Source organism: Chionomys nivalis, chromosome 9, assembly GCF_950005125.1.
Source record: "Chionomys nivalis chromosome 9, mChiNiv1.1, whole genome shotgun sequence".
In the NCBI taxonomy this organism is placed as follows: Eukaryota; Metazoa; Chordata; class Mammalia; order Rodentia; family Cricetidae; genus Chionomys; species Chionomys nivalis.
Window position 1 is genome coordinate 44,504,596 of NC_080094.1, and position 27,486 is coordinate 44,532,081.

The 27,486-nt window shown below is 39.8% G+C and overlaps 1 protein-coding gene across 4 annotated transcripts in view; it reads right to left on the reverse strand.

Annotated features, from left to right (window-relative positions):
* Positions 1-27,486, reverse strand: part of Ptpra (protein tyrosine phosphatase receptor type A) — a 110,542-nt gene that overhangs the window by 51,532 nt on the left and 31,524 nt on the right. For 3 of the 4 annotated variants that reach the window (XM_057780290.1, XM_057780288.1, XM_057780287.1), the window contains 3 exons: positions 11,678-11,756; positions 11,210-11,548; positions 4,916-4,942 (listed from right to left, as the gene is read on the reverse strand). In XM_057780290.1, coding sequence (XP_057636273.1) covers positions 4,916-4,942; positions 11,210-11,548; positions 11,678-11,750 — 439 coding nt within the window. In that variant the 5' untranslated portion in view covers positions 11,751-11,756. The remainder of the gene's footprint in view (positions 1-4,915; positions 4,943-11,209; positions 11,549-11,677; positions 11,757-27,486) is intronic. The other variant, XM_057780289.1, reaches the window with a different exon arrangement.

Here is a 27,486-nt window from a genome sequence, read left to right on the forward strand (position 1 = left end):
AGTGTTCTGTCTGCATGTATGCCCTCACACCAGAAGAGAGCACCAAATCTCACTATAGATGGGTGTGAGCCATCATGTGGTTGCTGGGACTTGAACTCAGGACCTCTGGAAGAGCAGTCAGTGCTCTTAACCTCTGAGCCATCTCTCCAGCCCCTGTTGTAGGATATTTGTTCACTGCGTGAAGATGTATTGCTGTGATTAGTGTAATAAAAAGCTGAACAGTCAATAGCTAGGTGAAACTTTTGGGCAAAGAGAGAATTCTGGAGAGAAGAAAGGGAGAATTGTTAGCTAGACACAGAAGCAGGACATGCAGGAGGAGAGTTAACAGTCATGAGCCACACGGCAGGATGTAGATTAATAGAAATGGGTTAATTTAAGTTATAAGAACTAGTCAGGAGCAAGCCTAAGGTATAGGTCACGCTTTCATAATTAATAAGTCTCTGTGTAATTATTTGTGAGCTGGCGACCCAAAGAAAAATCGACTACACTACATTTCTAGACCACAAGCGTATCTTGTTCTGTCCCCCAAACATATAAAAAGATAGAAGAAATATAAAATTACTAATGAAACAAGAACATATCTGAGGGGAGCAAAGGGCAGTATTTGTAGGCTAGAACTTTGAAGGATTTCAAGACAAAAGAGAGGAATCCACGACTAAAGAGACCAGTCAGAGCCAAACACCTTCCAGTTGAAAATCAAAGACCAGTGTCACTAGTCTAGGGCTAGAAATAGCTTAAGCTGTGCCAGCTGGGATAGAGAGGAAAGGGTGAAGACCATCCTGACCTGGCTTGTCAGCCCAGAGTACTCACAGGCTAAGCTGTTGTGCCTCCCCTCCTCAAACTTAGCTTGGAGAATAGTGCTTAAAGTTGCAAGTGTTTAAAAAAAATACAAAGTCGCCGGGCGGTGGTGGCGCACGCCTTTAATCCCAGCACTCGGGAGGCAGAGGCAGGTGGATCTCTGTGAGTTCGAGACCAGCCTGGTCTACAAGAGCTAGTTCCAGGACAGGCTCCAAAACCACAGAGAAACCCTGTCTCGAAAAACCAAAAAACAAATAAAAAAAAAAAAAAAGAAAAAGAAAAAAAATACAAAGTCAAGATGTCACTTCTCAAGTATAAGCCTGTGTCCCTGAATACTCTTTCCCAAGTACCCTAGACCTAGTGGAGTACAATGTCTCCAGAGATCCAGAGATTCAGAAGGCACAAGTTGAGAAGTTGAGCATAAGGGTTCAGCTTTAAATGGGGGTATTTGCCTCAGTGCAAAGACCATAAATGTTAAGGACACATAAAGATCCTGTCTTGACTTGTTGAATCTATGTAAGATCAGCAAATATCTATCATAATTTTGGACAAGCAAGAACTCACTCTTGGGAGCTGTGTTGGAAACTGGGCTCATCTTATAGTATTATCTTTTAAAAACACGTAGGGAGCCCAGCAGTGATGACACACACCATTAATTCTAGTACTCAGAAGGCAGAGGCAGGAGGATCTCAGAGTTCAAGGTCAGCCTTGTCTACAGAGTAAGCTTCAGGACAGCCAAGGCTATGTGGAGAAACCCGGTCTCAAAAAATGAAACAACAACAAAAAGGTGGGTAGATAAAAGTTATCAAATATTTAACCTCTCCTATTAAATTTGACAAAAATTACCATATTCTTGTATAAATAAATCTATTACTCACTGAGAATACACACATACAAAAACGAAATGTAAATGACACATAGTTCTTCCTTTTTTTCTCAAGACAGGGCCTCACTATGTAGCCTAGACTGGCCTCAAACTCACTTAGGTCCTCCTATCTATGCCTCCTGAACACTAAGATCAAGGTATGTGCCACCACTCTGGGTTGCACGGGCTTTAAAATTTTAGTAAAGCAGTAACGTTCCTGTTACAGAGACCACTACACAAGCCCTCTAGTATCACCACTTTACTTCACCATTATCAATACACCAAGTTCTTTCCATCTATACCAAGGTCTTTCAACCTCACATTCAAGACATTTTGTGTGGTAGTCTAAAATATGCACTGTAGGATCTTTAAAACATACCTGGCCTCCACTACTAGATGCCAGCAGCAACATCCTGACTGTGACTATCAAAAACATTTCCATACATTAATAAATGTACTGTGAGAGAAAAATAAATCACAATTGAGAAGAGCCGGCCAACAAATACCCTCCACTTAAGCAATGGCAATTATGAGCACACATCCCAAAGATTCTTTGAGACAGGGTTTCTCTGTGCAGTCCTGGAACTTGCTTTGTGGACCAGGCTGGTCTCAAACTCAAAGAGATCCATCTGCCTCAACTCCCAAGTAATCAGTTTCCTAAACTTCAAAGACAAGAAGTCTTCCCTGTCTCCAGTTATACAAGGAATGACAACGCATGCCTTTAATCCTAGCACTCAGGAGACAGAAGCTGGCCAGTCTCTGGGAGTTCAAGGCCAGCCTGGTCTACCTGGTTTCAGGCCAGGCAGGCCAAATTGTTAGAGACTGTCGCAACTTTAAATAAACTAAGCCACAAGCCATTTTTGTTTAAAAGCACCCCAAAGACCTATGCATGAGGACTTAAAACCTTTAATTCATTTGCATAAGTTATAATACAAATTATTTCTAAATAGTTGACTCATTTCTCAAAAAGCTTTTAGCTTTAATCTTGAAGATAGCATTCTGACTTATAACTTTACTATAAAGGGTTAAAAGAGCAGTTTTATAAAACAAATGTAAGATACTTGCATTATAAAACCATTAAGTTCTCTACCTGATGGGAGTCTGAGCAATGAGGCCATTCCATTCATTCAGTTTTTGGTGGCTGAGTTTAGGGTAGTGGGAGCTGGAAAGATGAGGAAGCTTTGCACATAGTACAAACACAATGACAGATGAACACTGTTAGTATTCAGGCATTTTTACTGGCCTGCCCTTGGGGTCCTTACAGGATACGTCTTCAGCTGCAGTCATTCACTATGTTCCCTTTTAAAACGTGGGCCTTGACCACCTCCCGATTCTTTCTCTCTCCCTTCTATTCCACCACTCCTGTCCCCAGGGACCAGTCTCTGCCCCTTCTCTCTCTTCTTCCAGTAAATCTCCTATGTGAGCCTTGTTGTATGGCGTAACTTCTTTTCACAGCATTTTTAAATAAATTACAACAATTTATTTAAAAATGACATAAAGACTTAGAGTGTCCGCTTCTCTGATGCAAATACTCCCTACTTAGTGGGCCTTCAAACTACACACTGAAAACTGGATATATGGTTAAATAATAGAATGAAAAAGTTTGATCTGAAAAACAGAAAATGATGAGGCTAGGGAGCGAATCAGTGGGTAAAGAGCAACAGAAGTTGAAGTTCGCACAGACGCACACAAGCATGCAGACTAGACTGGGCGTGGTGGTACAGATATTCAATTTCGGCACTTGGGAGACAGAAGTGAAAACATCAGGGGTTCAAGATCATCCTCAGCTTTATGTAAAATTGAAGCCAGCCCAAGACTACAAAAGACTAGCTCAAAAACAAATATCCCCAAACCCAAGTCATGAAAAAATTCCTTAATAGGTATTCATTTCTCAAATTCAGATCTAATGATCATTTTTATAATGGATGACTTATTCTTCTGTCTCTGCCTCTTGTGTCCAACCCAATATTTCTTAGCAGTCTTATTATTGTCATTCTATATAAAACTTGACATTTGTACATAAATACTCACGACCCAGAAATTCAGAGTCTAGCTTAGATCACAGCTAGAGCATTTGTGTTTGTCTGATTGAGAAAGCCCCTCCCCCCATCATCTATTTGAAATGTGGGTGCCCAGTTGATGTGCTGTTTGCACCGTTAGGAGGTGCAGCTCTGCTGGGTGAAGAACATCACTGGGGTTTACAGCCTTGTCCTGCTTCCTATTCTTGATTTCTGCTTCTTATGTGCTGCTGAGAGGTGGTCTCTCAGCCTCTTGACCCTGCCACCACGCCTTGCTCACTACTACAGACATTTACTCCTCTGGAACTGTAAGTCACAATAAGCTCTAAGTTGTTTTGATCACTGTGTTGTACAGCAACAGAAAAGTAGCTAACACATCCTCTGAGGCTGTGGAGCTTTGCATTAGGGTGTTGAAAATCCCTAAAAGCCATGAGATAGCACCATTTTATAGAGTAAGAGAAAAAGTACAAGAAACAAAATGTATAAAGATAATAGCAGACTAAAAGCCAGAAATCAACTAATTCTTACAAATTATGCCCTAGGGGCTGAAGAGATGGCTTGGTGGGTAAGAGCAACTGCTATTCTTCTAGAGAACCCAGATTCAATTCTCAGCACCTACAAGGTGGCTCACAATGATCTGTAATTCCAGTTCCAGAGGATCATGTGTCTATCTGTGCACACATGTGGTGCACAGATAGATATGCAGGCAAAACACTCATACATACAAAATAAAAAAAATTATAAATCAAATTATGTCCTAATATATCACCAAAGAGTAAAATACTAGCACGGAGACATGACAAATATACAATTTTTGTTGTTGTTGTTGTTGATTAAAATACATAAAGGGGCTGGAGAGATGGCTCAGCAACTAAGAACCCCAGCTATGAGGACTATGAGCTGATTTCCAGCACCCTCATGAGGGCTCACAATCACCTGTGACTCCATTCTGGTGCACTTTTTCTGTCTCTATGGGCAACAGGCATACATGTGTGATACAGGTACATACATGAAGCAGAACACATACATAAATAAGATTTTAAAAATATATAGAATACACTGAATCTGTATAAAATACAATGGTTGTTTCCTTTATCCTTTTCTAAGGTAAATATGGAAACATTTAAGGACAGTAAACAACACAGCCATGGATGTGCAGGTTCCCACACAGAAGAAGCACGGATGGACGGCACACATCTTTTAAAAGGACAACAGATAGAGGTGATCGGCTCACCTCTCCTGTCTTTTGAGTCAGAATTACCTGTGTAACAAGTAAAAAACAGAAACATTTACTCAGGTTAAAGGAAAATATTGTCATTCAATTTAAGAAAAAACAAAGAAAAGCTCCAAGAATATAGGCTATTTTCTCCACGTTCAGTACATTGCGTAAATGGGGAACAAGATTATCTAGGGTTACTCAGCTTTAGCCAGTGGTCCCTTCCTTCCTCCTCAGTATGCACACAGTCAGCATCCAATACTCACTAAAAATACAGTAATTCAAGGAAAAACACAAATACCAGCTACCAGAAGACATTATGACTTTTGGACTTTTGAAATGTAAAAGGACAACTTTTAAAATTTTAAGTTTTAAAGACATAAAAGATCCACATAATAAGATGCAGAAAAAAAAAACAACCAACCTAAACTAAAACCAACCAAACCAAAATACAAAACAAAAACAACAACAAAAATCCAATCTAATAGATATATACCCAACTTCACGTATTAATAAAGAAAAGCTTGCTTTTAGAAACTTACGAAGGACTGGTGAGATAGCTAACCAGGCAAAGGCAAATGCCATAAAGTCTGATAACCTGAGTTCAGTCCTCAAAATCTAAACAATGGAAGGCGAAACTGACCCCATCATACCTGCACTGCGACAGCTCCAACCAGCACCAATAAACTAACATATGACTTTTTTGTTTGTTTTTGTTTTTTTTCAAGACAGGATTTCTCTGTGCAACAGTCCTGGCTGTCCTGGAACTTGCTCTGTAGACTAGGCTGTCCTTGAACAGAGATCGTCCTGCCTCTGCCTCCCAAGTGCTGGGATTAAAGGTATGCGCCACCACAGCCTGGCTTAACATGTGTTTTTTTAATTTACATATTTTTAAAGAAACCTGTGATATGTCTACAGTGTAAACAGATCCCCTAAAACAAATAGTACAATATTCTCTCATCAGTATACAATAAAAGTGGAAATTCATACAGACAAAATTTGAAAATTAAAATAAAAACAAACAATAAAAACACCTCTTTGTGTTTTTTAACTAAGTACAAAGCTGTCTGGTTAAATACTGTGCTTCTAAGACAAGGGGTGGCCACATGGTACATTTCAGCTAATGAGATGTGAGCAAAAGCGATGGGTTAAGTGTGGGTTACAAAATCTGGAAAAGAAATTGCTTCTATTTCCTTTGTTCTCAGTGGTGAGAACACATAACCACACAGATAAGAAGGCTGTTATTAGGTTGGCAGGGCTACATAGCATAAGACCCCATGGTTCCCAATGAGGGAGCCTTCTGCCTACAACTGGAGTGCAGCTTAGTGAGCACCCTAGCTAGCAGCTACCTACAGGAATACCTATGCAGCATGCTGAAACCTATCTAATATTAGTAAGTCTGAAATATAAAAACAAAAAATTCAGCTTTAATTTAAAACTTGAATAGGCAGCACAAAATAAACCTAATGCAAGGTAGAAAAGATAAAAATAATAAAATAAAAAGCTAAAGTGAGCTGGGCAGTGGTGGCTCACTTCTTTAATCCCAGCACTCAGGAGGCAGAGGGAGGTGTATCTCTGTGAGGTCAAGGACAGTCTGGTCTACAAGAGCTAGTTCCAGGACAGCCAAGGCTATTACACGGAGAAACCCTGTTTTGACACCCCCTCCCACAAAAAAGCTAAGGTGATAGAACTGATAAAAAAAAAATAGTGGGTTTTTTTTTTTTTTTGGAAGGAAAGACACAAACTATGAAATACTAAACCCTGAGGGAAAAAAGGAGATGAAAATATGTAAAATGAGAACTATTCACAGCTATGCAGGAAATTACCCTTTCCTGAGATGACTTCTTAAATTCATTTGAATTCGGAAATACGAGTAAAATGCAGTTTTCTATGCAAACTTTCAAATTTTTTTCTTTTTGTCTTTAAACTTTCACGTTCTTTCAATGAAGGAAAAAAAACACTAGCAACTAACACATCAACAATATCATGTTTGTAAAGTAAATGCAAACACAGTAAAAGTAAACACAGACCAAATTCACATAGAACAAAAAAACAAAAAAAACCCACCCATAAACGTCAATGGAAAAAAAAATCCTAAATCATATTACAACTCCTCAAACATGTTCCTGTAAGTAATATTAATGAAAATTTTTGGGCATTAAGTAAAAAGCAAAAACAAAAAAACCCTTTTGAAAAGTAGGGATCTAGAGAGATGGACCAGTAATTAAGAGCACTGCAGGGCTGGGTTTAGCTCCTGGCAATCATCTGTAATTACGTTCCAGGGATCTGATGCTCTAATCTGGCCTTCATGGGCATCATACCTGCACACAGTACACACATACATATACATACATCTATAATATACATGCAGGCAAAACACTCATATACATAAAAAACAAATCTTAAGAAAAAGACATGAAGGCTGAAAAGGGGGGGAATCACTAGGAAGAGGAAGATCAGTCTAGTGGTAGGAAGAATAAGATGGGGTAGAAGGGTACGAAAATGACCAATATATCACATGCGTGCATGAACATGATAAGAGTAACAAATACATATATGATAATTCAATTTATAACAAAGGTGTTGTTTCACCTTTTGTCTGTATGCATGTTCATGTGTGTGAGTTGGGGCATATGAATACCATGATAGATGTGTGGAGTCAGAGGACAGCCTTGGACATAGGTCCTATCTTAGGTTTCTATTGCTATGATACAACAGCATAATCAAAATCAATGTGGGGAAGAAAGGGTTTATTTCAGCTTATAGCTTGTAGTCCATCATCCAGGAACCTGGAGGCAGAAACTGAGGCAGAAGCCATGCAGGAGTGCTGCTTACTCGTTTGTTCTCCATGGCTTGCTCAGATGCTTATAGAAGGCAGGACCATCAGCCCAGTGGTGGTAACACACAGTGAACAGGGCCCTCCACAACAACCATCAAATACATCACAGGCCAATCAGGTGTGGGCATTTTCTCAGCTGTGTCAAGATGATATAAAATTAGACAGCACAGGTCCTCACCTTCCACCTTATTTGAGACAGGATCTCTTGTTTGCCACTGCATTGTGTATACCAGGCTAAATGGTCTGTGAGCTTCTGGGAGTTCTCCTGTCTCTACCCCCCATCTTGCCATAGGAGCAATGAGATTATGGATGGGAATCACCATGTCTGGGTGTATGTGGATTCAGGGGACTTGAACTCACGTCCTCATGCTTTGCCCATTGAACTATGTCTGCAGCCCTCATTTCACCTTTAAAAGGTTTATGTTGGGAGAAATCTTAATATGTTAAGACTACAAAAGTGAGAAATACGTCTACTTTGCTACTTCCAAGTCTAATATCTTAATTAATCTTAAATTCAGCATGCACTAACAGGAGATAATTACCCATGGTCATCTCAAGAATTGTTAAGTGGGGGGCTGGAGAGATGGCTCAGAGGGTAAGAGCACTGGCTGCTCTTCCAGAGGTCCTGAGTTCAATTCCCAGTAACCACATGGTGGCTCACAACCATCTGTAATGAGACCTGGTGCCTTCCTTGCCAGCAGTACATTGTATGCTTAATAAATAAATCTTTAAAAAAAAAAAAAGAATTGTTAAGTGGAAAACAGTACAGAATGAGACCCATGCTTTGAAATCAACTGTGCTTACTTTATAATTCTACCTTCTATATTCATTCCTTCAGCCTGTGTGAGTTATTTTGCCTTTCTGCCCTGAGCAATGTCTATAACTCACAGAAGACATTTTATGATGTTACTTAGTATATATATATATGTATGTTTGCGCATAACAAAGAAAAGTTTCAAAATATTACACATATAACATGAATAGAAATGGAATAGGGTCACTAAGACAAAATAATGATGGTAGTCCATTAAGCAGATTTTTATGAATGGGTCATAATCTGTACTTTAACATTCAAAACAAAATTGTTTTCAGTTCTCAATCTAATCAAGAATAGAGACAGCCATGGACATTTAACACATCTCTATTGTTGTGGAATATTTCTTTACACTGTGTGAAGATGTGCCACTGTGACTGGTTTAATAAAGAGCTGAATGACCTTTAGTTAGGTAGGAAGAAGTTAGGTGGAACTTTTGGGGACAGAGCGTTCTGGTAAGAAGAAAGAAGAAGCCGCCAGCCAGATAAGAGGAAGTAAGATGGGCAAAATGGAGATGAGGTAACAAGCACATGGAAGAACGCAGGTGAAAAAATATGGGTTAAGTTATAAGAATTGGTTAGAAACAAGCCTAAGCTAAGGTTGAGCTTTTATAATTAATAGTAAATCTCCATGTGGGTTTTTGTGAGCTAGCAGCCTAAAGAAAAATCTGCCTATACTCTATATTTGTTAACTTAACAGTAGTAGACTAAATCCAGGGCTTCATACACAGTAAGCAAGTGCCTCCACTGAGAGCATATTAGGCCCAGACCTTTTTGAAACAGGGTCTGGTTATAGAGCCTAGGCTGCTCTGGAACTATAATGCTCCTGCATCAGCCTACTATATGCTGGTGTTATAGCCACATATCACCTTGTCTGGCCATGTAATTTATGGAACCCCTCAAAGCACAAGTGGTAACAATTATAACAGCTGACTATAAAAAAGGTTGCTTATCACTATGTACAGTACTGTAATAAGGACTTGACTTACATCAGTTTATTTATTTATCTTTCTTTTTCGAGATAGGGTCTCACTCTGGCTGTTCTGGAACTCAGTCTGTCGATCAGGCTGGCCTTGAATGCACAAAGATCTGCCTGCTTCCAAGTGTTAGGATTAAAGGTGTACACTACTATGCCCATCTTAGATCAATTTATTAAACAACTTCTCTATGGGTATGAGCTATTACCATCATTCATTTTAATTTTATATGTGAAAAATTGAGGTACAGATACAATCAAGTAGATTTACCTATGCTCATAAAGGAGCTTATGGCAGAACTGGGATTGAACAGGAACAAGTAGTGTGGGTTTGCAAACTATGCTCTTAACTGTAACTAATAATGCTATCTTGCTTTTATTGCAGAAACAATGATATTGAAGCAGGTAGGTATTGGGTCTGCACTATAAAGTCTAGTTGAAAGATACCATTTTTAGTACCAAATAGGATTAAATTTCAAAAGCACTTTTTGGAATCCCACCATGAGTCATGGATCCAACTAAGGGAATCTGAAACAGACAAGAAATCTGAGCCAAAAGGATGCAATCATAGATGAGAGAACAGCAATTTTGCTAGGAAAAAAAAAACCCTTCCTTTATGCAGCAATTGGAGCTATTGCTCCATGTAGAAGCTTTTTGAGGGAGCCACTGTTTGTCTTCTACAAACCAGGAACCTGGTCCATTAAGTCAGAAACCTGCCCTACTCAAGCTGATCTCAGGCCCAGAGTTCTGATCTTGTCCTCTGAGCCACTGCTGCTTAAATCTAGTGACTCAAAGTCAAGGAGACAGAGACCTGGGCTGAACAGATGGCTCTGAAATGTAAGCCTCCGTGAGCCCCTTTGTACCCACAGTCTACTGCTGTGTTACGTATGGGACTTCCATCTTCAGTCTCTCCTCATGGCCCCCATAGACTGCTTCTTCTTAAGGCCAATTCACTACCCAGTCTGTGCTTTTCATCTTCAGTCTTTTGGTTATACACTAGCTCCCCTCTCTTTATTCAATACCTTTAAACACACATGGACCTCACCAATCTAATAGGATCTCACCTATCAGAAAAATAGCCTCCAGAAAGTGCTACACTAACCAGGTATTAAGAATTGCCGGGTGTTGGCGGCGCACACCTTTAATCCCAGCACTCGGGAGGCAGAGACAGACGGATCTCTGTGAGTTTGAGGCCAGCCTGGTCTACAAGAGTTAGTTCCAGGACAGGCTCCAAAGCTACAGAGAAACCCTGTCTCGAAAAACCAAAAAAAAAAAAAAAAAAAAATTGCTTACAGGATGGGGCTGGCAGGATGGCTCTATTAAAAGCACTTGCTGTCCTTTCAGAGGACATGGACTTCATTCCCAGTGCCTACATCAGGCAGTTCAGAACCACCTGAAATTCCAAATCCAAGGGATCCAAGACCCTCTTCTTGCCTCTGAGGGCACCCACATACACGTGTTGCACGTAAATGCATGCAAACACACACAGACACAGGCACATACACACAGGTACACAAACACATACATTAAAAGAAATCTTTAAAAATTCCCTTTCTTGAGGTTTCACTATTTTTCTTGACAAACATATATTTCAAGAAGTTTATGGCTATAAAATATATACAAAGACAGTAAAATGGTAAATAAGCCCAGAGTGAGATGAACAAGCAGAAAGCAACTCTGGTACCTGCAGGAGGGAAGGTCTCTGGAGTGGTTGCTGCCGTGCTAGAATTCCCCTCCCAGGGTTCTGTCCTGGCGTCTGTAAATACGTTATCAAGCCATGTTCCATTGGGTGGGACAGTAGTGCCTCCAGAATCCGTGCTTGCTGCTCTCTTGGTCCCATTGTCAGAGTGTGAAGAATTGACAGTAGTTACATAGGTGGGTTCCAGAGTTAGATTGGGGCTGAATGTTGGTGCCACAGAAAGAGAAATTACTGAAGAGGTTGGATTTGAAGTTTTATTCTCCTCCTTAACTGATTCTGTTGTTGATGTTTTAATTAATCTTGTAATTTCTAAAGAAGGTGAAACTACAAACACCAAAAAAAGAAAAGAAAGAAAAAAAAACATTTTATGAAGAACGAGAAGCTCAAAAGTTAAGACACAAAGTAGTAAGCATTAATAAACGCCTCACACATCTCTCAGACGGCAGTTTTTACCTGTAGTAGCATTGTTGGCACTGACGTGTATTAGACTACTGCCAAACAGAACAAGAATGAACCAGGAATCCATGCTGACCTAGAAAACAGGGAGACACATGAGATAAAGTCTTACATTATTATAATTATGTCCAAATGAGTCAAAATACAGGAAGTTATTTTGGGTAGCATCTTTCTTAGTTATTTAAATACATACACAGGATCTTTTGACAGCTTGACAAGCTGTTTGCCTCAGAACTTTAGCTATTAATTGTGTCTTCATAGAAATAAAAGTAAATTTAAGTAGTATATCTTTTAAAGTGTAATTCTCAACTTTGGTTGCACTTTAAAAACCATTTGAAGGGGCTGGAGAGATGGCTCAGCGGTTAAGAGCATTGCCTGCTCTACCAAAGGTCCTGAGTTCAATTCCCAGCAACCACATGGTGGCTCACAACCATCTGTAATGGGGTCTGGTGCCCTCTTCTGGCCAGCAGGCATACACACAGACAGAATATTGTATACATAATAAATAAATAAAAAAAAATAAAAACCATTTGAAAACTCTAGTGCTAGACTGTATCTCTATATATGAGAGCTAGGCAGTCCTTACGTTTCCTAAGTTCATCTACCCAGGACCTGAATACAATACTGATCTAGGTTCTACAGAAAGAATTGAGAACCAGTTCATTTATAAGTCATGCTTTCCCGTGGTTTAAATTAATATGGTAGCCACTGTCTGAGTGAAAAAGGACATATGGAAATACTGAGCTGGGGCATATGGAGGTAATTTATACAAACCCACGAGTTTGCTGTGCTACAATAGGATTGCCTAGCAAGGGAATGTATTCAGCAGTAGCCTTCCTTAAGTGCAGAGACCTTTTTCCTTTGTAGGCTTTGATAATGGGGGGCTGGAGAGATGGTTCAGTGGTTAAGAGCACTGCCTGCTTTTCCAAAGGTCATGAGTTCGATTCCCAGCAACCATTTGGTGGCTCACAACCATCTGGAATGAGATCTGGTGCCCTCTTGAGGAAGAAACCTGGTCAGTCGTCCTCATCAACTTAAATCATGAAACCCAATATGGATAAATTCAACAGAACCACCATATATGGGCTGCTCATGCATGGTTCAGCATTGCCAGAACATAAATTTCATTCATTCATTCAGGCTGTGATAATGGAAGTCAGAGCTACATTATGTTAGATGTCCACAACTCATAAAGAAATGGATAGTGAACTTATATTGATCTCTGACAGAAGCCAGTTCAATTTCTGCCTGATCATATTTCAAAGTTGCTAATGCAAACAACCGCTTACATGAGCATCAGGCAGCAGGCTGGAAGGCTATTGTATACATGTGCTTGGCTACTCAGGGCAAATCAACAGAAAATAAACTGGCTTAAAGAATTAAAATTTAAAGGACACTTTAAAGAGAATGAGCAAATATTTGTGAACTGAAGGTACAAAATAGCTTTCTAAGGGTAAGGGTAATGCAAGCAACTATAAAAGTAAAAACGGAGGCTGACAAAAAAAAATAAAGTTAAAAAACTGATCATAAACATTGTTCACAGATAGGAACTTAGTTTTATTAAGATATCACGTCTTTCAAAATTAGTCTACAGGTAAACACATTTTTGCTAAAAAAATCACATTTTTTGTCGATATTAATAAACTGTTTCTAAAGTTTATATGCAGGCAAAAGACTCAAGAGAGTCAAGTAGATATGAAAAAGGAAAAAAAAATTAGAGGACCAGCACTACCTGATATCAAGATCTCCTACTATAATGTCAAAAAAAAAAAAAAAGACAGATAAAAGAATGGTACAAAGTAAGAGACCAGAAACAGAACTATGTGTTGTCAGGAGCTTTTCTCAGAATCGAAGCAGAAAAGAAATACTGGCATAAAAACACACATCATCATGGATGAATCTAAAAAGATTCATTTCATATGCTGAGTGAATAAAAGTTGGTACCAGAAGTGCATAATTACGATTCTATATGCATGAAGTCCTACTATAAGCAAAATTAACTTACACAGGAAAAAAATCAGAGTAAGAGTTCTCCAGAAAACAGATTTATTGGAAAGAAACAGGACAGTAATACAGACTGAGTGGTCTTTATTTAAACGGTTCAAACTTGAAGTGTATGGGATTCTAGAACTGCTTAGGTTTAGGAGTGTTTGCATACATGTTACTGGGTAGGAGTCTATAAACTTCTGATTTCCGATTAGAAATGTTAACCTTGTACTCTGTATCCTATCAGGTAAGTGGAAGATGGACAAAGATGAACTTTCAGAACTCACTGAAAGATCTATGCACTTCACTAAAGTAAATTTTATCTTAAAAAAAAAAAAAAAAAAAAAAAGCCCGGGCAGTATCATATGTCTTTAGTTCCAGCACCTGGGAGGCAGAGGCAGATCTCTGTGAGTTGAGGCCAGCCTGGTCTACAAAGCAAGTTCCAGGCCAGTCAGAGCTGTACATAAAAACCTAGTCTCAAAAGAAAAAAAAAAAATCCTCTAACCCAATGGTTCTCAACCTGTGGGTCATGACCCCTTTGGAGGTCAAACAACCCTCTCACAGGGTCATCCAAGACCATCGGAAAACAAATATTTATATTATGATCCGTAACCCCAACAAAATGAAGTAGCAATGAAAATACTTTTATGGTTGGGGGTCACCACATGAGGAACTAACTATATTAAAGGGTTGCAGCATTAGGGAAGTTGAGAACCACTGCTCTAATCCATAAACAAATACTGTATTCTAGTAAATTGCATGTGTTCTTTAGTATATGAAGAAAAAATATACTGATGTTATTTACCATTAAAATGCTATTTATATCCAAAATTAATAGGTAGGGACCAACAAGATGGCTTGGTGGTACAGGTGTGTGATGACTGACCTTGGTTGTCAACCTGATTACATCTGGAATCAAATAAAATCTGCTTGCCCTTACCCTTGCTGGCAAGTTCATTTGTCCTGTTGCTGAGGCATTCCTTCGCTGGTATTAGAACCTACTTCTTTGGGATTCTAACACAGATTGATTCTAGCACCAGACTGGGACTGCTGAGACATCCAGTCGTGTAGACTGGACAATTTCAGGATTTTTAGCCTTCTGTCAAGTGACAGCTATTGTTGGTCTACCCCAGGACCACAACCTGTAAGCCACACTAATAAATCCCAGGGAAAATGAAAAAAGGAAGAATGGAAAGCAGACCTTCATTTACACCCATATAAAATGTGTCAGGTTTGCTCTGCTGAGTTTGAATTTTAAGAGCATTTGGAAAATAGTCTTGGGAAAGCACAATTGTGGTGTTATCTCTGTTATCAACGTGATGAGATCTAGACTCTAGAAGATGGACCCTTCGGCGTGTCCATCAGGGATGATCTTGGTTAGGTTAATTGAATGGAAGACCTGCTTGCTGTGGGTGGCACCATTCCCAGGGCTAGGATTCTGAACTGTATGAAAAGGAGAAAGTGAACTGAACAAGCACTCATCACTCTCTACTTTCTGCCTGTGAGTACAGTGATCAGCTGCCTCTGTAGAGATATTTTGTTTGTGTTATAACAAACAAAGCTTGTCTGAAGATCAGAGTACAGAGCTAAGCCACTAGTCAGCCATAGAGGCCAGGCAGTGGTGGTACACACCTTTAATCCCAGCACTTAAAAGACAGAGACAGAGGGATCTCTGAGTTCAAGGCCACCCTGGGCTACCTGAGATTAAATCTGTCTAAAAGAGAAACAGAGCTCACACAAAGGTGATCACAGGCCTTTAATCCCAGCACTAGGGAGGTGGAGATAGGAGTGATATGAATGGGCGGAGAGAGGACTATAAGGCGGGAAGAGACAGGAGCTCTGATTCAGTCTGAGGATTTGTAGAGACAGCAGCAGTCTCAGGATTCATAATGATAGGATCGCCCCTTTGGTCTGAGCATTGGTAGCGCTAAGAACTCTCTAGGGGCTCGGTGCTCTGCTTCTCTGATCTTTCGGCATTAACCCCTATATCTGACTCTGGGTTTTTATTATTAAGAACAATGAGAATTCGTGCTGCAGCCTGGAGCTCCTGCTGCTGTGACATCCCCATTTTAATGGGCTATAATCTCAGTCTGTGAGCCAGAATAAACCTTGCTTAATTGCTTTCCTCAGTGGTAGTGTGTGATGGTTGTCTAATCACAACAGGAAAAGAAACCAAGATGACAGCCATGGGTGTTTTGATTTTTTTTTTTCCCAAAAAATTTCTATAGTCTTTTATCATATTACTTTTGTTCATATTAGTGGCATCTGGGTTTATTTTATTATTTAAGTGTTGAATTTTGATAACTGATCAATCTAATGTATATAAGAAAAAAATTTAAAATAAGCTAGAAATGTTTTTGTATTGAGTAAGGACTACATTTTGGCTGGCTCTTTGATGTGGAGAAACAAGGGAACGAACACAGTGTGTGTGCCACTATATTTGATACACTAAGGAAATGGACAGATTTCATGATTCATCCCCCAAAGTGTGTTCGCTTGGTATTATGTACTCAAATTTCCAAAAGTTTATGATTTACGAGTTTTTGTATTTGTTGTTGTTTTTAAATAAATAATGGGAGAGCTGGGGAGATAACTCAATGAAATAAAGCTTCACAACTGTGAGGACCAGAGTTTCTGATCCCCAGAACCCACCCACATGGCAAGTGAATGCAGTGGCCACCTGCAGTTTCGGCACTCAGGAGGCAGAGATTTGGGGGTTCCCCGAGCAAACTGACAAGCTAGACTGGTCACATTGGTGAGTCTGTTCATTTGAGAGACCCTGCCTCAACAAATAAGGCAGAGAGTGACTGAGGAAAGCTCATCAGTCGCCAGCCTAGACATACCACATAAAGGGAAAAAATAGAATAAACCATTATGAACTTGAATTCTCTCGGGATTCTGGCTTTTCTAAAACACATAATTCTGTATTAGGCCATTGTTGCCTACTGAAAAATAACTTACAAAGCAGGAAAATAAATATTATGTATACAAACAACTCTTTTTTACATATGACATCCTTTATTGAGCATAGATTTTTAAAAATTCTCTTCAATTCATTCATACACAGACAAAAATAAGTTTGTAAAATATTTAACATACTAGAGTTTGCCAACCTAATCATTACATAGAGATGGAGAAATTATCGCCGATATTCCTATTCAGGAGGCCAGTTCATCTGCTGCCCTCCAAGAACACAGAGCTGAATATGATAGACTGCCCCGTCTGAGCCTTCCTTCACCACCATTCGGTATCAGCTCCTCAGGCCCAGAGCAGCGGCTCATTTTTTTATGATTTGTTTAACTTTATTTTATGTGCATGAAAGTATCAGATTCCCTGGAACTGGAGTTACAGGCAGCTGTGAGCTGCCATGAGAGTGCTGGGAATTGAACACTATTATCAAGGGCTTCATTAACCTGCAGTGAGGCACAAATGAACTATCCAAATCCTCAATTATTACCTGTCTAAAAGGTAGCCAATAAATACTAAAATGAGGTAAAGGAAGTGTAAACTACAGAGGTATTTTCAGCAAAACTTGAAGCACACGAGTTAGCCAAGATAAGGACCAGGCAGCTTGTAGGCAGTCAGAACTTCAAAGCCTAAAATACCTATCTGGTACCACCTGTGACAACAAGTTGGGAAGAAGCACAGAAACGCCTACTGATTACAGACCACCCAATAGACCAAAGAAAGGCTTACATGTTTGGACTAGGAGGAAGGGGTACTATTAGGCAGCTGCCATCAGGGAATAAGCCCCATTCCTGACATTGGTGATGAATCAGGAAATCTTAACCTCAGCCAAACTTCCATCTCCTGTATACTCTTAAATCCCACAAGACTATGTGTAGTTGGGCCAGGATTAATGCAGCTGGGACAGGGGAGTGGTGACTGGTATTTTAGGTGAACATTCCAGGTAACAATAGCAGCTCAGATTTCAAGATGGCAATGGCTATGTCATTCTCAAAGTACACAACTCCAACACAGGCATCAAGCAGGATCTCAGTACAAACATGGACACAACAGACTAGTGTCTTAGACGATGACACAAAGGGAATATAATGTACATGAGGCAAGACAAGGCAGCCATTACATCACCAAAGGACTGTTGCTACAACAAAAGATTTTTTTGGTTTTCCTCAATAATACAGAGTTCTGACATAGAAGTGAACAATTGGGAGACACCAATAAGAGTGTTAGGGAATGGACACAGAACAATAGAACAGCTAACAAGAAGATGGAGGTTCAGCTGGCTGAGTGTAAAGTTAGGGGAGTCACTGACCAAAGCCTTCAGAAGAAATCTAGCCATTAAAGAAAGAGGAACTAGGGGAGGTTAAGACTGTCTTGGGCAGAATAAGAATTGATAGGTGTTAGAATTGACAGAATTAAAGACTTAATGTGATGTTGGAGGTGGGCAAGGCCCATGTGTTGGACGTAAGTGGATAACAATGCAACAGGTAGAAGGATGACCAAGTATGGGGGCATACAGCCGGGAAAGTGATGGATGAACTTAGTTCTGGATATGCAGAAGGTGCAGTACCACAGAAGGGGCAGACCAGCAGACAGGCAACGACAGAGCAGCTGCCATGGGAGTCAGGCAAAAAGCCAAGGGAGGGACAAAGACAGCTGATCAAGTACAAATGCAGCAATAAGCAAGCAAGACAGGAGACATCTGACCAGCACAACAAATAGTAGATGAAGCCAGGCGGTGGTGGCGCACGCCTTTAATCCCAGCACTTGGGAGGCAGAGGCAAGTAGATGTCTGTGAGTTTGAGGCCAGCCTGGTCTACAAGAGATGCTGGTGAGAGAAAACAGAATAATGAGAACGCTGAAGTGCTCTAAGGAAGGTCTCCATCACCTTTTCCTCCGGGCTTTGGCAACTGCCATTGTACTTTGTGACTCCGAGTTTTACTACTGTTGGGAATCCTGTAATATGTGACCTCTCTCTGGCTTTTTTCACTTAGTATGACTCAGGGCATGTGCCTGAATTTGTATTTATGTATTTATGATTTTTTAGTTTTGGGGATCGAACCCAGCCAGATGTTTTCCGTCAGTCTAACTAAATCAGAGAGCTCCAGGTTCAGTGAGAAACATTGTATCAAAATAAACAAACAAATAAATAAATAGTAAGGGGAAAATGATTAGGGAAGATCGATCCAACACTGACCCGTGTTCTACACACACACGCATACACACACAAACAGTAGAGGAGGATAGCGCCTTGAAAACTATAATCATATGAAAAGGAGTAAAATTGGGCTCTTACTTTTAATTATACATATGAACTAGCTCAAATGAGTTTAAATGTGAGATCTACAACTAGAAAGCTTGAGGCTGGGAAAAGGGCTCAATCAGGAAAGTGTTTGCGGTGCAGGTATCTGTTCAGTTTTGTTTGTCTGGTTGTGGGTTATACACTGAGTGTAGTTCAATGGTAGAGCAAGCCAGGGTTAGATTCCCAGAACTGCAAACCTATACACAGACAAAAACAAACAGAAAGTCAGGCAAGAAAGGCCAAATACTGTGCAATCTAAGAGTAGTAAAAATCAGAATCAGGAAGTGCAATGATAGTTGCTAGTGCTGCTGGGAAGAAGGAATTTAATGGGTACAGAGGCACAGCTGAAGAGGATGGAGAAGTTTTAGATACAGATGGTGGAGATAGCTGCACAACAATGTGAATTCTATCTAGAAACAGTATTTTATTTATTTATTTGTTTTTTTGAGAAAGGATCTCTTTACATAGCCCTGGCTGACCTAGACCTAACAATGCAGGCCAGGAAGGTCCTGAACTCACAGAGATCTACCACACCTGGCATAAAACATTTTAAAAAACAGAATAGGTAGAATAATAAGACAAGCCATAAACTGGAAGAAAATCCTAGAAAATTTTAGCTAATATACGGTTGCTTTCCAGATCTGGATACTTTAATAAAAATGGAAGGGCGCCAGGCACACGCCTTTATTCCCAGTACTCAGGAAGCAGAGACAGGAGATCTCTGAGAGTTCGAGGCCAGGCTGGTCTACAGAGTGAGTTCCAGAATAGGCTCCAAAGCTACACAGAGAAATCCTGTCTTGAAAAATCAAACAAACAAAACAAGAATAACAAAAAGGAAGGACACAGCAGCAGAGCTCTTGTCTCAGCACTCTTTAAGATCCTAGGCCAGCTGGGCGGTGGTGGTGCACATCTTTAGTCCCAGCACTTGGGTCTACAGAGCAAGCTCCAGGACATCCACGGCTACAGAGAGAAGCCTTGTTTAAAACAAAACAAAACAAAACAAAAAAACCCAAAAAAAACCCCACCTCCCCTGTCCCCCACCCAAAAGAAAGCTCCTGGGTTAGACCTAACACCAAAAAATGACAATGAGAGAAGGGTTTGGAAGGCAATCAAGCACACGAAAAAAAGTGAGAATAGCCGGGAGGTAGTGGCGCACACCTTTAATCCCAGCACTTGGGAGGCAGAGGCAGGCGGATCTCTGTGAGTTCGAGACCAGCCTGGTCTACAAGAGCTAGTTCCAGGACAGGCTCCAAAACCACAGAGAAACCCTGTCTCGAAAAACCAAAAAAAAAAAAAAAAAGTGAGAATCACTAAATCATCTGGGAAATGTAAAATGCCAGCACATGCCTATTAAAGTGAAATATCAGAATACATACATAAACTTAAAAACAGAAGGCAAAATTAATATAAATGCAAACTAGAAGCATCTAGACACAGTATATGAAACAACTAATATTATCAAAAATTAAGCCAAATGATTTGAAAACTAATCAAAATGAATGTAAAATACAGAAAAGTTAATCATGATCAATTTGAATGTATCTAAGATATTTAAGGATATTTTAAAAAGATATTTTAATCTAAAGTCTATAAATATATGTGATGGTTGGTTAGTTTTAATTGTGAACTGTGCTTGCTAGTTTTAAGTCAACTTGACACAAGCTAGAGTCATTTTGGAAGAGGGAATCTCAGTTGGGAAACTGTCCCTACCATATTGGCCTGTAGGTAAGACTGTTGTCCATTTTCTGATTGATGACTGATGAGTGAGAGCTTAGTTCACCATGGTGATAGGACCCCGGGTTGGAGGTCCTGTGCGCTACAAAAAAGTAGGTTAAATAAGCCATAAGGAGCAAGACAGCAGCATTCCTCCATGGCCTCTTAGTCAGTTTCTGCTTCCAGGTTCTTGGCCTGACTTCCTTCAGTGATGGGCTATTGCCTGGAAGTGTAAGTAAAATAAACCCTTTCTTGCCCAAGTTGCTTTTGGTCAGTGTTTTATCACAACAATAGAAAGCTAACTGAGACATCAACCTAGTACAATCTATAATAAGCTAGGAAGAGAAGAGAGTATCAACAAGAAATTGTCTCCATTAGATTGGTCAGTGGGCATGTCTGTTGTGAACTGTTTTAATTAAGTTAATTGATGTGGGAAGACCCAGCCCACTATGGGTAGCACCATTCCCTAGGCATACTGGACCTTGATCTGCTTAAAAGCAGAGAAATGAGCTGAGAACATACGTTCATTTCTCTCTGCTCTTGACTGCTGGTGCTATGACCAGCTATTTGAAGTTCCTGCCTAGACTGCTCCACAATGATAGTCTATAACATGGAATTATAAGCTAAAATAAACCCATTCTCTCTTAAATTGCTTTCTGTCAAGGTATTTTGTCAAAGAAACAGAAATGAAACAAAGACAATATAATTAACCCAAATTAAAGAAGATTATATATTTAGTAGATGTGGAAATACAACAGATAAAAGAATATGAATTTAAGATTTTTCAAAATCCTTATAGGAATAGAAGAAAAATTCCTTTAAAAAGGTTCCAGGACAGCCAGGGCTACACAGAGAAACTCTGTCTGGAAAAACTAAACCAAACCAAAGCAAACCAACAACAACAACAACAACAACAACAAAAAAAATCTATCAACCAGCCAATAAAATAACACAAAATTATTGTTAACAGGGAAACACTGAGAACATTCCTTTGAAAGTCAGAAATAAACCAAAGTGGCTTCTATTCATGTCTAGTAAACACTAGAGATCTTTGCCTTTATAATAAGAAATTAGAATAGTAAAAACCAGTACACTGGCAAGAGAATGGCTAAGTTGCTGAATCAGAGTGCAGCACTGACAGATGTGGATGACAGGTAATTTAGAATATAAAGGTGGCTAAAATACCTTTCAAAAATCAGTATGGCCAACTTTGTATAGTTATAGTATAGATATCAATAGAATGCAGATGCCAATAAAATGTAAATAACTTTTAATAGAGATTTTATTGTTTTGGGGCCAGGCATGGTGATGCATGCTTTTCATCCTAACACTTGGGAGGCAGAAGCTGGAAGATCTCTGAGTTTGAGGCCAGCCTGGTCTATATAATGAGTTCTATGACAAGCTAGGGCTACATAGAGAAACCCTGTCTCACAAAACAGAATACAAAATACAAAAAAACAACAACAAAAAAAAAACAACAAAAAAAAACCAAATAAAGGTTTTATTTTCTTAAACTAAATGTAATGTGTTGTGTGGTCTGTGCCTGGGCTTGTGCACATGAGTGCAGTACTCACTGAGGCGGGAAGGAGGTGCTGGAGTTTCAGGCAGCTGTGAGCTATCTAGTGTTGGTACTAATAATCAACCTTGGGTCCTCTGAAAGAACAGTACGTAAGTGGTACCCCTCAGTCCCCAGAAGTCAAACTTTTACAGCTACTACTCAATTATGTTACAAATATTTTACCAAAATCCTTTCTAAATTCTATACTTTCCTTGATATTGCTACTCCTACAGCAAAAAACCTGAAATAACAACTATTTCAATGTTGAACAGTGCTATAACTCACTGCTCTTCCTGTTTTTGTTTTGTTTTTTGTTTGTTTGTTTGAGACAAGGGCTTACTATATAGCCTAGGTCAGCCTTGCACCCTGATCCTTCTCCTTCTGAGATTATAGATGTGTACCATCTCATCAGGAGACAAGTTTCTTTTTAATTTCTGAGTATACACCTAGGTTATCTGAAGTTTTCATAAATTTCTAATCCAATTGATAACAGAAATTACCTATAGACAAATTTTATATCTAAGTGATTTTAATACAAACAAGTCATGGCTTAATAATTTGGTAAAATTTAGGTTGCAAGCCACTCTATTAGATATTGGCAGACATCTTTGGTGGTTATGACACTAATCTCAAAGAAGTGCATGATTCAGTGTTAGCAGTTCCTGCTGAGCTAAAGTAGTCTGTAAATAGCCCCAGAAAGAGCCCATGCGACCAGCATGGGGGAGGGGTGGGTAGCTTAATTCTTTCACAATGACCGTGGAGAGTCTGACAGCAGTGAAAGCCTAGAAAACTCATGAAAGGCCTTTTATAACCATGTGAATGTGGAGCACAAAAGCAAAGTCAGATGACCCACTTACAGCTCTGCTTTTATTGATGAGAATCCATTCTCATTCCAGATCAGTCTCTTTCTAGAAAAAGAAAACCTTATTGTATGACTGAGAAATTAAGGCACAGGAAGTATAACTTCACTGGTTCCCATTTGCTCCCTGTCATGTCAGAGAGGTCAGAAAACACTCACCAAGGTTCTCAACTTTTCAGTGAAAAGTGGGCATAGAGGGAAGCAATAGTTTTTACAGATTGATTGATTGATTGTGTGTGTGTGTGTGTGTGTGTGTGTACATGCCAAGTACCCATGTGTAGGACAGAGGGCAACTTGTGGGAGTCAGCTCTCTCTCCTTCCATTGGGTTTAGGGATTGGACTTAGATCATCAGGTTTGGCAGCAAGCCCTGGGGAAATTTAAATTCTGTAGCTGATCAGAGCAATTTTGGGCTAGTAATATCACCAAAGAAAGTACTTTCTTAATCTCTTCCTGGAATGCATATTAAGTAAACTGATGGTAAGCTTGACTTGTAAAGCAATGATAGTCCAAGATATTTCAAAGCAGGGAAACACTCCTTTACTCACTTGTTCTATTAAATTCCAGTGTTACCTTGGAGAACTGAGGATACAAAGGAAAAGGCAACATGAGGAGCTTGTATGTCAGGCATTTTCTCACCTCCCATGTTGCCCAAGTATTTCAGTTAGTCAATAACACCCTGGAAATGAAAGTGAACAGTTTTTCTTCATTCTGATTCATTTACTCTTTCTTCTAAGTCTGACAGAAGAGAAAGTGGGGAATAGTCTTGAACTCACTGGCACAGGAGAAGACTTTCTCAACAGAGCACTGATAGCACAGACACTAAGAACAACAATTAATAAATGGGACCTCATGAAACTGGAAAAAAAAAGCTTTTGCAGGCAAGGTCACATAATTCTAACAAAGTGGCAGGCTACAGATGGGTGAAGTATTTTTACCAACTACATATCCAGGAGAGGATTAATATCTAAAACACATAAAGAACTAAACAACTGTGCATCAGGAAAAAGTGACCCAATTAAAACAACTGCGCATCAGGAAAAAGTGACCCAATTAAAACAACTGCGCATCAGGAAAAAGTGACCCAATTAAAACATGGAGTACAGATCCAAACCAAATTGTCAAAGGAGGAAATATAAATGGCTGAGAAGCTCTTAAAGAAATGTTCAACATTTTTAGTCATCAGGGAACTGCAAATCAAAACTACTTTGAGATTTCATCTTACAGCAGTCAGAACAAACAAGATCAATAAAAAAAAGACAGCTCATGCTGGTGAGGATGTGGAAAACATTCATTCATTGCTGGTGGGAGTGCAAACTTGTACAGTCACTATGGAAATCAATGTGGTAATCCCTCAGAAAGATGGAAATTGATCTACCTCAGGGCCCAACTATAAAACTCTTGAGCATATTCCCACAGGACACTTTATCCTACTACAGAGACACTAGGTCAACCATGTTAACTGCTATTTTATTCATAATAACCAGAAACTGGAAACAGCCTAGATGTCTGTCAATGGATGAATGGATAAGGAAAATATAGTACATTTACACAATGAAATATTACTCAGCTGTTAAAAAATAAAATCATTAAATAGTCGGAACAAGAAAAAAAAATCATCCTGAGGTAACGCAGACCCAGAAAGATAAATATGCTATGTATTTGCTTATACATGGATATTAGCTGTGAAGTCTTTGATAAGCAAGCTATAATCTGTTTAACCACAGTTTAGATATAGAGTAAAGGACTAAGGGGCAGAAATAGATCTCCCTAGGAAAGGGATAGTTATGGACTGATGGAAGATTGGGGGGATGAACGGAAGGATCAAATGGAATGGGAAAGGAAGGGGGGTTAAAGAGGGACTATGGGAAGGGACGGTTAAAGTTAACATCCATTTGAGGGGTCGTACTGAAACCTAATATAGTAAAAGCTTCTTACAATATAACCATATATGAAGGCGATCTAAATGAAATTGCCAAATACCAGGAGTAACATAGGCCCAACCGGACATCTCTCATCACCACATGAAGCTTCCAGTACAGGGAATGGCTTCCATCTTACCTAGTTGTTGGTCAAAGGGGCCCTGTGGGAACCCCTAAACAACACAGGCTATTGCCAAAGCTATTGGCTGCTCTCTAAAAACTGACTTTAATTTAAGGTCCTATGACTGAAGGGAGCACACCTATACAACTCAGGGAACACAAACAAGTTGAGCTTGTGCCAACCTAGAGCCTTCATATGTATGCACTAGTGTTCATGGTACTGGAGGGGCCTCTGTAAACTACCAAAGAAGAAAGGTAAACACCAAAATCTTTCAATCTACAAAAGTGAACTGCCTATAAGATGTGCTAGTACAATGACGATACAAAGCTTGTGGAATTAACCAACCAGTATCTGATCTGGCTTAAAGCCCACTCCATTAGATGGAACCCATCCTGATCACTGCTATAGCCAAAACTTCAGACTAGGTAGGCCAAGGACCTAGGGGAAAACCAAATACTACTGTATGCTAAAGGAACGTAGCAACAAAATGATATTCTGCAAGACTCAGGTCTGCGCCTTGCTCAGCCAGGAAACATCCTCCTGCGGTAGATGGGAACAAATACAGAGACCCACAGCCAGACAATGTCTAGAGAGTGAGAGACCTTAGAACACTCAGCTCTAAATGGGATATCTCCATCAAATCCCTCCTGTCCGTGCTCAGGGAACCCTGTAGAAGAGGAGGTGGAAGGAGTGTAAGAACTGGAGGGACGAAGGACACCATGAAAACAAAGCCTCTAAACACAGCAGGACCGATGCACATAAGAACTCACAGACTGCGACAACATGTACTGGTCTTCACCAGAGAGGGTTTCCTGTGCTGAGAGAATGAGGCACAAGTCCCCATCCCTAACTCCAAAGCTATCTTGAACTGGAAACCACCTGCAAAAGAAAAATTAGTTTTCTCCAATGGAAGACTGACTGAAGATACAAACCACTCTGAAGGGCAGGCCCCACGCCCATCAGCAGATGGAACACACATCTTGAAGTTTCTTTGTCTCATAATGTTTTGTAGCACCCCCAACTTTACAGATCCTTTGCATATTATATAGTACGGCTTCTGGTTTTGTATTTTTTTTTTTAATTATGGGAGTCCCGTGTGTGCAAAAGCATGTCTCTGGCCTATATGTGTTTTCTGTGCTTTTTCCTTGGCTCTTTTTCTTCTGTTTGTTGTTTTGTTCTATTCTGATTTGTTTTTATTTTATTATTATTCTTTAGATGCTTGTTTGTTTTCTAACCAGAGAGAGGATGTGGATTCAGATGGGGGTGGAGGTGTGTTGAAGGAGATGGGGGAGAAAAAAACTATAATTAAAATATATTGTATGAAAAATATCTATTTTCAATAAAAGAAAAGTAAAACAAGCAAAAAAAAGTAAGTTTACTAAAAAGTCCAACAGTATAAATGTAATTATAGAAGAATTATGGAAGCCATTATAAACAACCTTGCAGGATTGGCGAGATGGTTCAGTGGTTAAGGGCACTTGCTGCTCTTCTAGGGAGCTGGAGTTTAGTTCCCAGCACCCCTTTGGTTGCTCACAAAAACCTGTAACTCCAGTTCTTGGAGAGACAATGCTCTCTTCTGGGCTCCCTGGACACTGCACACATTTGGTGCACAGACATCTATACAGGAGATATCCACACACATGAAAGAAAATAAAATAACAACACTGCTGGGAAGAATGTGACTAGTTCATTCACTACAAAAAAACATTGTGGTAGTCCCTCAAAAAAAATCCCTCAATGACAGAACTTCTGTATGATCCACGATTTCAGCTTTAAATACACATGTGAAAGGACTGAAAGCAGTCAACTCAACAGGCACGTGTACGCCTATGTCCAGGTACTAGTTTTAACAACGGGACTCCCCCAAGCTGTGCCAACTGCTGCCAAAGAGGGGCATGAGAGACATAAAGTAACCTATTTAAATACCATGGGCTGTTGTTCTAGGGAAGTCAGCACCCTTACAAGTTGTCTCATAAAGGCATGCTTACAATTCTAGGAGCTACAGAGCACAGTGCCATCTAATAGCTCTGAACACTAAGGAGCTCAGGAGAACTGAATTCACAAGAAATTGGCCTTTCCAAGCAGGTCTTTGGCACTGCTTGCTTGTTCAAAAGCTTGGACTGTGTTGCTGTAGAGTTGTTCGTGTATGTCTAAAGTTGGTTTTGAACACCATACATGAAGGCATGAGGACTGTGTCACTGACATGTGGGGAGGTCAAGGCCTGGGATGCTGCTAAACATCTCATAAATCACAGGACCCTAGAACAAAGAACTTTCCTGCCTTGAGATGTCTATGCCAAGGCTTTTCAGGCCTGCACTAGGCAGAAATCTATTTTCAGGCTAAGTGACCCAGGATAAATCTATGCATCTCTTTAAACCTCATT